Source organism: Micromys minutus (assembly GCF_963924665.1).
Source record: "Micromys minutus genome assembly, chromosome: 33".
Lineage (NCBI taxonomy): Eukaryota > Metazoa > Chordata > Mammalia > Rodentia > Muridae > Micromys > Micromys minutus.
This window is the reverse complement of record NC_137968.1, coordinates 5849845-5863620: the sequence shown is the minus strand read 5'-3', so window position 1 is coordinate 5863620 and position 13776 is coordinate 5849845. Positions and strand designations below refer to the sequence as shown.

Sequence of the window (13776 nt, the reverse complement as noted above, 5' to 3'; positions counted from 1 at the left end):
TGTGTGTGTGTGTGTGTTTCATCTACAGAATCATTTTATATCTACAAACATGGCTCCACAGCTCTGTGCTTTAACAGAATGGTCCAGTACCTCTAAAATGACATTAAATTCCAAGGCTACCCTGAACTTGGTTTACAGAAAGCTGATCCTATGGAAAAATTGTCCATTGAGCCTGATTTTTAGCCAGTTTTGAAGAATGCATGCAGAACTTTATCACATGCCTTTCGGACATCCATGGGGAAGCACATCCTCCTTCAGCCCCAGTGCTCTGTAACTTACAGCCATACTCACATTCCTCAATAAACTCCTTCGTCTAGGTCATGGAACATGCTTACAGTCACTGCTACCCTGGAGCTCAGAAATGTGAGTCAATCTGAGCAGCATAAAATCCTGCCTTTGCAGGGGAGGTAATGCATTAGAAAGTTCGGCATGCTGTGTGTGTGTGTATTCCATGACGTAATTTGCTTTTTAGTTACTCAATATGTTTGTTACGATTCCCCAATTCCATGACTTAGTGATTCGTTTATTTGTTTATTTTAGAATATAATTTCACTCATCTCCTTTCTCTTGCCTCCCTCCCGCCCCTCTCATGTCACTGGACTCTGAAACAAAAGCCCCCTTTCTCTGGATGCACAAATGTGTAAGATCAAGCTTGGGCTCAGCTCTGAGCACATTTCAGGCTAAGTATCTTAGAAGCACCAATGTTCTCGGCCCTTAACCCCTCAGGTTGGTTCCTCTTTAACACGAGAGTGTTAAAAGTAATGTTTCAGAAAAATCTTTGCTTTTCTCAGAGATAGTAGGGATTTGGATAGAATTTCGATTTTTTTTTTTTTTTGGTCTCGTGAATATTCATCTTTTAAGACATCAAAAGCAGTCTTTAAGAAACTTAACCTCTCTCTGCGTTCTGTAAATATTCTCAGTATTTTAAAAATATTCTCTTTCTATATAAGACACATTTGAGTGGATTTGTCGTTTGAATTTGCTGTACAACACTTGGTCTTACCAGTTTATCAGTGTCGGGGAAGGAAGGGAGGGTTCTGTGGGCCCCACCTGCCCGGGCTCCAGCGAGGAGCATACACAGAGGGTCTTAGCATCCCAGTAGCTGCTGGGTTTTGAGTTCCTACCGCCATCCCCCCATTACCCACCTAGGATGGAAATAAAAAGAATAAAAGAATGAATACATTCGGTCTGCTTGCTGCTTACTGAGTGCCCACCATGGTCACCAGTGGTCATACCCTCCAGCCTGTCTGCTCTCAGCTCTGGTAGCGTACCCTCAGGGTTCAAAAGGAACCCCTTGATTTCACCTGCTCTGTTCAGGGTCCTGTTTAAAGGTCAATGGGAGACTGCAGGGGGTTTAGAGGCGAGTGGAGTCTTTGTAAACACAAGAAAGACTGTCTTGCCCTCACATCTGATACCCTCATGTTGTCACATACGTGAAGCCATAAGCCGTGTGTGCACGGTGGTTTGCCTGTGGTCCTCTTATGTATGGTATGTGGTGGTTTTTTTTCCTACAAATGCTAGAACCAGGGTTCAAGAGATGACTCAGAGGTTAATAGCACTATCCCTTCTTCCAGACGTCCTGAGTGTGATTCCCAGCACTCACATGGTGGCTCACAGCCATCTGTAATGTGATCCGATGCCCTCTTCTGGTGTGCAGGTGTATACGCAGATGGAGCACTCATACATACAATAAACAAACCCTTTTGCAAAGAAACTAGAGCCTTTTGACAGATGTCAGCCTCTGAAATGTGTTGGTGAGAGGTTTTGTTTGATTTGATTTTTATTTTGTTCATTTCTTTTGCTATTTTTTCCTTATGGGATAGAATTTTCTAGACAAATTAATGCACTTCTAAGTACCTATCACTGGCCCAATCTTATCAGCGTCACAATCTATGATGGATAAACAAGTATTGACTAGCAATAATGGCAAGATTAAGATTTAACCTTACTCATGTCTGACTCAACAGTTGAAAGACGAATCACATGACAAGTAAAATTTGTCAGTTGAGAGAAGAAATTTATCATGAGGAAGGCTCAAGGAGACGGGGCTCATCCTAACTAATCCGCACTTCCTTGAGAGACTAGTAAAGGACTCCGCCCATCTACAGCTATGTAGCCAACTGTCCCAAACTTCTGTTTACAGCAACTACCATCTTGCAAAACAGAAAGATCTGGCAGCCGGCTGCCAGCTGGGAACTCCAAGAGCCTGAAATGGTTCAAGTAAACTTATCCCAGGGTATTTGTTTTTCCTGCAGCATAGAAGCTGAGGTCTAGAAATAGTCAGTGAACCTCCGCAGAAGCTGCAGATCTCTTAGTACTGAGTTACAGACCTAGCACATTCCATCACATTTGCTTTCTTACAGCATGAGGGCCAACCCAGATCTGACAGGGAAAGAAGTCAACTCCAAAATCAGTAATCGAAGCAGGAAAGGGTTTGTGACATCCAATTACTACACATGTTCATACATTTAAAAATAATGAGATGCTATTATAATGTTACAGAAATGTCATTACAAGTAGAGAGACAGTTTTATTGTCTCCAAAAGAAGCTTATTTGCTAAAAGAATATCAAATCATCCCTGCTCTCATTTACCAAGCATATTAATTGCATCCTGTATTTGTTTTTTTATATAAGTAAATATAATCCCAGCATTGGATAGGAAGGTAGCTACGTGTCATAATTCTTCCCTAACGTGTTCTCGTGCTAATTATGTTAACAAACAAAAACAAAACAAAAAACAAAAAACCCTGTTTGCACGGTCCTGCAAGTAGGACTAAAGGAAGCTTGTCCCCCAGTTGGTTTTTGACCGGTCAATAAAGTTACCGGTGGCCAATGGCTGGGCAGAGAGACAGAGGCGGGATGTTTAGGATTCTCAGGACCGGACTGAGGAAGGAGGGAGAGGGGATTCTGGCTGACACGAGCGTAGGAGACAGAGGTGAAGGAGGAAGAGAGATGCAGGCGAAGTAGCCCAGGAGGGCTGTCTAGGGCAGCAAGGATAAAGATGTAGTAAGTATCAACTCAAGAATGTCAGAGGGGAGTGTGTGTTAGCCACTCGGAGGTAGGGAGTGGTCCAGCCATTGAGCTGTTTAAGGTATTTAAAATATAAGGCTGTGTATGTGTGTCTTTCTTTTGGGAATCCAGATCATTGGGTCAGGTAGCAAGGGGCACACACAAACCGACTGAGGAGTTTAGAGAGGATTAGTTTATTACCGCTTCATGGTCCTAGCTTCTATTCCCTAGCATGTGCACTCACTGAACAGGATACGACTTAAAGGAAACACTTTGTCATGTGATAAATACAAACAATGCGTATCTTTTTCAGCTACATTTAAAATAACTTCCATCTCTACCTGATGGTTCAACACGTATTGGAGGCACCAATATAGTAGCTTAACGTCTGGAGTCAAATTGCTAGATTGTAATCTGCCCGCCCCTTACAACCTAGTGAGATACTGAGAACACATGCTGGATGTTGCCAAAGGCTTTTCCTGCATCTGTTAAGATGATCGTGGGGTTTGTTGTTTAGGCCCATTATGTGATTTATTGGATTTATCAGCATTATACATCAGCATGAAAATCAGCAGGTGACTTTGCCACTGGTATCAGATGCAGGATAACTTTAGAACTCAAATTAATTCTTCCTCCATTTATAGATATATTTGCTACTTACATTTGAATAGCCACATACAAAAAGATTTCGTTGTACTAAAAGGGGTTAGAAAACAAACGCTTCAGAGTCAGTGGGATGGCCGTGCTGAGAGAGAGCAGTCTGGCAAGGGTTTGGAATCTGGGGCCTCACACACTCCTGGTGCAGATGTAAAACCTTGCCACTGCTTTGTAAATACAGTCTGGGAGTGCCTCAGAATGAACACAGCAGCCACATGAGCTAGAGATGCTATTCCTAGATACAGCTGAAGGCTTGTCCTGATAAAATGTATCCACAAGTACCAACTTTACTCCTAACAGCCCAGAGTGGAAAATCTAGAATCCCACCAACTTTACAAATCAATGAACAGCCTCCCAGATGTGTGTGGCCCCATTGATACAAAACATTCACAAGGAACAGATTTATGGAGAGGCAATGTGTCTGTTTCCTTAGAGCTCGAGAAGGGGAGATGAGGTGTCCAAGACTACAGAAAACAGAGCTATAGAGACAAGCAAGACAGACTGCTGCCTTGGAGAACAGGCAGTCATATCTTCAGATGTCAAGTCAGAGAGAGCTAGAAAATAAAGGTGCTAAGGGCATTAGGGAGTGTCGTCAATAGGGTTGGCTTACCTGGATTTGTTCATTGTATGGTACTGAGGGTGGGTTCTCTTCCTTTCACAGAGGTGAGGGAGTTGGGAAACCCTGTTCCTTTAAGAATCCTTGTAAAGGGGCAGCTCCTGGCCCTTGGAGGAAGTAGCTCCACTTATACAGTTGCCAAGAGGCTGTAAAAAGATACATCCTCATTTAAAGAACAAAGAGTTTACAGCTACAATGCTCTGAGATGAGGATTGTGCTAAATGAACATTACAGGGTTAAGACACCTTAAGTTTTTCTTGGTCGATAGGAGATCACACTATCCTTGCATCTGATTAACAGAGGGAAAACCTCTGTAAATACACTGAACGCCATCAACTGTAAATGAGTCAACTGTATGGTACATCAATTAAATCACAATAAGCTTTAAGACAGCAAAGAATTATCCATATTCATGTGTGTGTATGTGTGTGTGTGTGTGAGAGAGAGAGAGAGAGAGAGAGCCATATGTATATGAATGTCCTCTTGTATAAGCTATTTTAAAAATAACTTTTCTTATTCTGCAGGAGAGAAGTGGTTGCTTTATCACATTGAAAGCACAAATACTGTACATCACTCTTTGGTGAATTTAATGCAGTGATCGTGGTCCCCATGACCTTAAATCAGATCAGAGTTACTTTGGCTACAGCCCCGTGAGTGTCAGCTCACATGTAAAGTGAAAGTGGTGTTGTCTACAAAATTCACTCCTCCTCCTCCTCCTCCTCTTCTCCTCCTCCTCCTCCTCCTCTTTTACTCTTCCTCTCTTCTCCTTCTTTTCTGTCTCCCTCTCTCCCTTCCTCTCTCTCTCTCTCTCTCTCTCTCTCTCTCTCTCATATATGTGTGCACATGCACATATACATGCAAATGTGTGTTGTGGGTGGGCATGCACCTGTCTCTGGAGTCCTGGAACTGACCTGATGTCAGGAATCATCCTTGACCTTTCACCTCTGTATTTATTGAGACGGACTTTCAACTGACCCCAGAGCTCATGGGTGGGCTAATCTAGCTAGCTAGCCCATTTGTTCTGGGGAATACCTTGCTGGATGGCCTACTCTACTCGGGCATTTATGTAAATGCTGGGGATGCAAACCCTGGTCTTCACCCTTGCATCTCAAGCACCGAAGCATCTCCTAGCTGCTGCTACCCAGAGGAGCTCTTATAGAAATGAAAGAACTTGTAAAAAGGCTTGAGTCCATGCTACAAGTTCTCAATTTTACCTAACAGTTAACAGATGCTTATTAACAGGAGAGCCTATTAAATCAGGTGTTTGTGGGAAGCCACTGTATTCACCATTACAAGATGGCGCCCAGCCCGAAGGGAGGGTGGCCAGTTTTGAGATAAACAACCTAAGTGTGCATGCACATATGCCTGTTTTGCTGACTCATGTTGACTCCGCGTATGCTAATTAGGGCGCACGGAATGCACCAATCAGGTGGCGACACAGTCCTCCTAAGCATATATAAGGAGGGCTGGTTTCTGGGCTTGGGGTCTTTTGACACTGCAATCAAACCCGCAATAAACGCCTGTAGAAGGATCCTGTTGTGGCGCGTCTTCCTTGCCGGCGAGATAGGCGATCGCTACAGGTGTTGTTTTAACTGGTCCTACCGTTGTCTAACACTATGACCCCTGCCTTGGATCAGCCTTCCTTTGATATGTCTCACAGGCTTCCCTAAAAGACAGGACCCCTTACTACCACCTCTCCCTAACTGTAGAAAGTTTCGGCACCTAGACTCCCAGAATCTTCTGTCAAAATGGCTGATATGTAGCACAGACTGGCTGCCCTCTCTTCCTGGTCTTTCTTCCCTGAAGTGTCCACATGCAGGCCTGCACACACACACACACACACACACACACACACACACACACTATCTCTCCCAGGGCAGGACTGGGCTGGATTGGAAGAGAAGGCTCACCGCCTATAAGCCTTCCTTAGTCTGGTTCTGTCTTGGAGATGGATCAGTGTCCGAGACACATGTGAGTCTTGTGAAAAGTGTGACTCATTGCTACCAGTTAGAAGAATTACAGTCCATTTGCCTTCATGTCTTTCCTCTTGAACTCCTAAGTGCAAAGCTATAAATCTGAAACCTATCTGTCTGCTACCCCCCAAAAGGCTGCTTGCATTTAAGAATTTTTTTAATTATCTTTTTATTTTTATATTTTATAGTTAAATTATATAAATTTAGAAATGTATATAATTTAATAATATATGAAGAGTCACTGCCTTGAGAAATTGTGTACTTATACCTTTTATGATTAATATGCGTTTGTTCCCTTGAAAGTTTTTAGATTATGACAATAAAAGTACATTTTCCTGAGAGCCATTTCTGCAGATTCTTCATGTCTTGTGTGCCCTGACATGATACGTTCCCAAAGAAAAATGCCAGTGTTGATAGGAACAGATAGATGCTAAGGAATTGGAAACAATAACTAAAAGACACAAAAATTTCAAATATATTACATAGTGAAGATTGCTGGAATCCACCTCATTACTCTTTTCCCTTCTTATAGGAGGTAGCATCTTGGCCTTGCACAAAAGCTCAAATATACATCGTGTGTGTGTGTGTGTGTGTGTGTGTGTGTGTGTGTGCGTGTGTATACACATATGGTATAAACACTACAGCTGATATGAAAGCTAAGTAAGTCCTAAATAATGTTACGAAAATCAAATGTAGGTGAATTACATGATGTTGGAAATGCAAGACAGAAAGAGTCCCATTGCTAATCTCATTCAGGTGAATAATGACTTTTAGTTTGTTTTTCTTCAGTATAATATGGACAATTTTTCTCAATGAAAAAGAAACTGTAAATCTAGAATGTCAGTATGTTATTATGAAGCTCAACTTACAGGTTCATATAAAATGTATTAGTCATATTTGAGGAAATATTGACAAGTTATGTATCAGTGTAGACACTCAATTTCTAGGAGTGACATTTGTGATAGCAAGAGCCAACCAAACACACAGGAGTTTTCAAGAGGCTATCTATGTGTTCTGGGTCAGAAGTAGCCTATTTACCTAACATTCCAAGCCTGCAAGAGGACAGAGTCATCTTGTGGTGTATTTTAGAATTGCAGTTACTTTGTCAGGCATTTCATTCAATAACTTTTCAAGCTTAACTACTTTAAAGCCAAAAGTAAGAAATGAAAGGGGGAAAAATGCTAAAGCTGAGTTTTGAACCCCAATGAGTTTAAATGGCACTCTTAATGTACTGACTGGTTTTGTGTCAACTTGACACAAGCCGGAGTTATCACAGAGAAAGGAAATGCCTCCATGAGATCCAGCTGTAAGGCATTTTCTCACCTAGTGACCAAGGGGAAAGGGCCCAGCCCATTGTGGGTGGAGCCATCCCTGGCCCAGCCCATTGTGGGTGGAGCCATCCCTGGGCTGGTAGACCTGGGTTCTATAAGAAAGCAGGCTGAGCAAGCCAGGGGAAGCAAGCCAGTAAGTGACATCCCTCCATGGCCTCTGCATCAGCTCCTGCTTCCTGACCTGCTTGAGTTCCAGTCCTGACTTCCTTTGGTGATGAACAGCGATATGGAAGTGTAAGCTGAATAAACCCTTTCCTCCTCCACTTGCTTCTTGGTTGTGCTGTTTTGCTCCGGAATAGAAATCCTGACTAAGAAACATGGTAAGCAAGCAACCTACTACTGAGGTACATCTCTAGCCCAAGTTGCAGATGACTTTTACAACTAAAAGTAGAGCTGGTGAACTGGCTCTGGAATGTGGGGGTCACATGATGGAGAGTTGAAAATTCCTGAATGAACCTTGCCTTCAATGTCTGCTACTTTGTGGCCAAAAACAAAGCATTTGACCTCAAAGGGGTCATGGATTAAAGGGCAGAATAGTACTTATCTCAAAGAATTGCCAGAAGTACACACAGTTATGCAGGTGCCAACTCTTGCCCACTACTGATAAAGTGTGTTCAACATGCCTGAGCTACTGCTGGTACCTGCCTCAAAGCATCTCTTCAGAGTGGGGCCTTGGAGCTGGGTGCCTCCTGGTGTTGTGTTAGAGCGATCTCAACCATGGTATAGAACCCTGTGACTGCTCTTGTCTCCCTTGCCCTTTATATTGATGTACAGTGATAAAAATATCCCAGCTGCAGTGCAAGAGCAGTCCTGATTTCTCAGCCGACCCGCGGCTGTAACAAAATGCACAAGACTGGGTCATTCCCAGGTAACAAGTTTCAGTATTCACGGTGCTAGTGACTGGGAGATACAAAGTCAAGTTGCTGGCTATTCTGGTGACCTCTGCTCCCAAGATGACATCTTGTCTCTCTAAACCCAGAGAGGACAGATGTGTTCTCCTCACCTAGCTTAAGGAATGGAAGGACAGAGGTAAGGCCTGTGTAGGTCTGAATATCATCACCTGGATTGTATCAACCTGAGTTAGAAAGTGACAATCTTAATGACCTTTTTTTGTTGCACCAAGTGCCTGACCAGAAGCAACTGGAAGAAGGGTTTATTCTTTCTCACAATCAGGGGGTTACATTGTATCAGCAGTCATGAAGAAGAGAGAAGCAGGTCCTCGGGATCTCAAGCCACTACCAAACCTTGGGGCACACCTCTAATGACTCACCTCCTCTAAAGCGAGGCTGCACCCACTCCAGATTCTACAGCCTTCTTCACCACCTTGAGCTGAAGAGGCAGAATATTCAAGCTCAGGAGCCTGTGAGAGACATTCCACATTCAAAGCAAGTGTACCCAATCATTCAAGCTGTGACATGTGCCTCATCTCGAACAACTTTACACACCACTTTTACACACCTTTACACACAATGCTTGACCCAGGAGGAGGAGCCAGAGATACAATGGTCAAGAGTCTAGAAAGCAAAGCTTATCTAGGGTCCAGCTTGAGGCTCCAGACTTCAGGGGAGTTTAATTCTAGAAACACACCAGCAGCCTCTCTTTCAAGACTATCAAGATGTAAAATAATAATAGTAATAATAGTAATAATAATAATAATAATAATAAATTTAATTTAATAAACAAAAAAGGATGAGCTTGTAAATTTCTGTCAGCCCAGCCCTTTACATGGGGAGGTCGAGGCCCTGGAGTGTTCAGCCCAAGCTACGTGGAGTCTGTACCAAAGCCAGAGTTTTCCTTCGACCCCTCAGTTCTGCCTGTGTCCCCAAACTCTACAACCTCCACCCATCCAGGCAGAAGGTCATTAATAGACCAGAACATTCTTTCCCGCCACAGGGAAAGTGCCTCAGAAACACATGCGATAGCATTTGGAGGTCAAGCTACCCCAGGGAGCTTGTGTTTGTTCAGGCTCCTGACTGGAAGGTGCTGAGTGGGGATGGTGACACGGGGGGGGGGGGGGGACGACTGCCTTCTTAGTCTAGTAGCCAGCCTCTCTTAAAGCCTGCGCTCTATTACTGTCTGCGAATCACAGTGAGCCATTTCCTGCCTCCTCCAAGATGCCCCACAAGCCCCTCTTCTGAGAAAACTTTTGAGTTAATTAAATGTGGAAGGTTTGTTTTGTGCTGTGTCACGATATGAAGTGTCCAAGATAAAGAAACCTTTGAAATGGCTCATCTGGACAAGTGGCAGCAGGGACATCCAATCTCACTCTCTGGGCGGTGTTGACTTGCGCAGCTTGTGGGAGTTTCATTGTGTATGTAATTACCCCTTTCAGGGACGCACAAAGGCCTCTTGACAATAATTATATAACCTTCCCGAGGTTTCGGCGTTTTTTCTTCCTGGCTTGACAGCCAGATCTATGGGTCTTTATGTTATCGGCACATTCTAATTTTTAATCATTTTGAGATGTGGATCCTCTGATGCTTTGGAAATTTGACACAGGCCTGCCCAGAGGTTCATCTTTCAGGCGATGCTACGTCACATCAAACTGAGAATGAAGATTAGCCATCAACCTGCCTTGATCAGTTCCCTCGGGGTCTCCTCTCTGGCATCTCCTCAGTCTGTCAGCTTCCGGTGCAAAGACCCGTCTCTCCTCAGCCTTTGCATATCTGTCTGGAGACCAGAATCTTCCAAAACGCCAGCGCAGCCTGCCAATCACAGAGACTGCGGTGGTTTGTTCACTGTTTGTGAAGGGGAAGCCAGGTCAAGTGTGTTTGTTTTGAGGTGTTGTTTCTGGTGCTGTGGACTAGGCAGGTTCCTTCTTTCTTTTGGTGTAGGCGTTGCTCACCAAGGAACCAAGTGAATTTCTTTCTTTCACTAAAGTATCTTTCCTGGGGCTGCAGTTTTCAAATTCCAAGACCCTTCTCCTCTATCAGCCCATAAACTCAGCGGATACCCTACTCCTGGTAACTGGATACTAGGGGGTGTGCTCTAGGCTCTGTTCACGCCTGTGGCAGGACAGCCCTCCCGAGGTGGAGTCACACCGGTGTCCTGCACTTAAACCCTTGTACTTTATCCGCCACCCAGGGATCTGCCCACCTTCAGCCCAGCGGGAGAGGGAGTTTGGGCACACTTTGTGGAGAACTCAAAGGAAAACTAACTCCCGCTCGCAGTCCCCAGGTCCCCTTGCCATGGCACCACCGGGACGACTTCTCATCCGCGGGGGCCGCGTGGTCAACGATGACTTCTCGCAGGTGGCCGACGTGCTAGTGGAGGATGGCGTGGTGCGGGCCCTGGGACGGGACCTGCTGCCTCCCGGGAGCACACCCCCGGGGCTGCGGATCCTAGATGCAACGGGGAAGCTCGTCCTGCCGGGAGGCATTGACACGCACACGCACATGCAGTTCCCGTTCATGGGCTCGCAGTCAGTCGACGACTTCCACCAGGGCACCAAGGTACCCAACCCTGCGGCCTATGATCTGGGGTCTCTAGCGACTCCACCTCGTCTGCTCCTGGGCAGTGCTAGAGACTGGGGTGGAGTGAGACCCTTGAGCCAGCTGTGGGCGGGCACAAAGGGACGCTCATCTGGAGTGAATACACCTTATGCTGTGCTCTGTGTTGCTAGTCCAGCGTACGGCCCCCCTACTCTTCCTTCTGGATTATTTGGCACTCTGGAGGCGAATCTCTTCCCAGCCCTCTTTTCTCCAGGCACCACCTCCTGGCGCCTGCAGTTCTCATGGATAATCCCTGGGGGTTTGCAAAACTGCTCTATAGTCTATACTGTGGGCTTGTTTGCTTTTCAAATCGGCCTCAAGGCCTTTTCTGCGGGTTCTCACTCCTGCCAACCAGTGAAAACTCTTTTCACCTAGGGGATACTGCTGTGAGTAGGGAGGCGTGGGTGAGTGGCATCCCAGAGTCCCCTAGGGCCCAAGCCCGTAGAAGTCAGATGGCCTAACCAGGACTGTGAAGATGATGCCTTCTAGGAGTTCTCTTAGGGCCTTCACGCACACCACAGTGATTTCTCCAACCCCTGCGCTAGCTGCTTGCTCCAGGAAGCAGAGACAGATCATCAGAGATGTCCACAGGCTCTTTATTTCATTATTGACCTGGTTTCAACCCCTCCATCCTCCTCACACCTGCCCAGCCCCAGCCAACTGCCCCAGTCCTCTGGCGACCACACAGAACAGTTAACAGAAAGGAGAAAGGCGGGCAGATTTGACCCAGAGAGAAGGGTTCAGGACACGCTGTCGAATGCAACATTTGGAAGGCTTTTTCCTGGTTATTCATTACCAGTGTCTGCCATCGGGTTAATGAATATCTTCTTCTTCAGGACAAACCCTTGGAACTATATTATGAATATATATCTTTTTTTTTTTTTTTGCAAAATGTCATGAACATGAACACATTTTTATACTTGGAAGGAATCTGTCGGTGATGGAACAATTCACAATTGTAGAGAACTAGAATAATGATAGGAAACTAGAAAGAAGAAAAACACCCCCGAGCACCTTCTCCACACCCGCCAATATTTCCGTCTATCCCCTCGTGATTCTTCATTTCGTATGCTGTAGATTCTTGACATCATTTTGGGCACGTGTGTCCCTGACTGTGGAAGTCTGAGCCTGTGTGTGAAGCTGTGGACCAGCTGTTATCATTTACAGTGTGAGCCGATTCTGTCCTTGCAGACCTGTCACTGACAATAGATTGCTGACGTCAGGGCAGGACTCTGAGAAACCCCATTTGCAGAGTGGAGAGCACAGTCCTGTCTACCGCTTACCAGACTCAGAAGCATCCTCTTGAAGGCTTCACAGTAACTTTCCTTCCCTTTGGTCTGGTCAGTGTTCAGGATGAAGCAGCTCTGGAGGGAATTTAGAATGGTGAGGACAAAACCATGGCATCCCTTTCTCAGAATTAGCCATGTGGGTCCTGAGATCCAGGCAGCTGTTTCTTTCTCTTCTTAGACACTCTGAAACATTTATAGCAAGTAGAGATGGATTAGTTTCTCCCTGAGAAGGTATCTGTCCCCTTGAAGCATGGGGCAGAGAGCTGCCAACACATGGTGGAACTTAGCCACCAGCAGTCTCTGGCTATTTCTATTTTAAAATTTTTTTATATTCTTTTTACTTTTTTATTGCTTATTTTTTTTATTAGATACTCTATTTACATTTGAATTGTTATGCCTTTACCCCACCTCACTCCCATCTCCCCTCCCACTTCATTTGCCTTCACAAAGGTGCACTCCCTTCTGAGCCCCTTCTCCACCCCATTGCCTTAGCATTCCCCTACATTGGGAAAACATGCCCTCTCTGGAACAAAAGCCTCTTCTCACACTGATGCCAGACACTGCCATCTTCAGCTACATATGCAACTGAATCAATCGGTCTCTCAAAGTGCGCACAAAGGTTGGTGTTTTACTCCATGGGAGTTTTGGAGGGTTTGGTTGGTTTATAATGTTGTTCTTCCCAGGAGGTTGCAACCCCTTTCAGCTCCTTAGGTTCTTTCTTTAGCAACCTCATTGGGGTCCCCGAGTTCAGACCAATGGTTAGCTGCTAGCATGTTCAGCTGTATCTATATGACTCTAGCACAGTCCCTGAGGGGGCATCTCTACCTGGTTCCTGCCAGTAAATACTTTTTGGGATCAGCTATAGTGCTTGGAGTTGGTGACTGCATATGTGTTGGAACCCGGGTATTTCTATTTTTAAAGATTGTCAGAATGTAAAACAAAACTTACTCTTAGTCAGTGTGATGAGCAGGAAATAGGATGAGCAGAGAGAGAGAGGTCGAAAGCTTTGTACACGCAACGTCTGCTCACAGTAGGGCTGGATTGCTGGTGTTGATCTTAAAAATGGATCCCAAGAGAACAATTCAGAAAGACCCAGACCCACACAAACACTTGCTCACTAACCAGGGCTCTGCAAGAAGACACCATGGGGTCCTTTTGTCTTCTTTTCATAGTCTTTACAATACAACAGTTCTCCAGACGTGTTGATGAACGAGTCCTCAGTTTGTAAAAGTAGGGATAAAGAGACCCTTTGTAGAGAATGAACGTATTACATATTTCAGTGCCTAAAGAAACACCATTTTAGTGCTGATAACTGACAATTATTCCAGAGAACACGCTGTATACCAATTGGGCATAAATTACACACTGCTCCTTATAATCCTGGGTGCCATTATCTATATTTTTAACAA

General features: G+C 44.9%; 1 protein-coding gene across 1 annotated transcript in view; it reads left to right on the top strand.

The window, feature by feature from the left end:
• Window positions 1–10775: 10775 nt before the first annotated feature.
• DPYS (dihydropyrimidinase) overlaps window positions 10776–13776 on the top strand; it is a gene marked incomplete at both ends in the record, with an annotated part of 75421 nt that continues 72420 nt past the window's right edge. Inside the window, one exon of the mRNA XM_080909420.1 lies at window positions 10776–11039. Within this exon, the coding sequence (XP_080765546.1) occupies window positions 10776–11039 (264 nt within the window). The remainder of the gene's footprint in view (window positions 11040–13776) is intronic.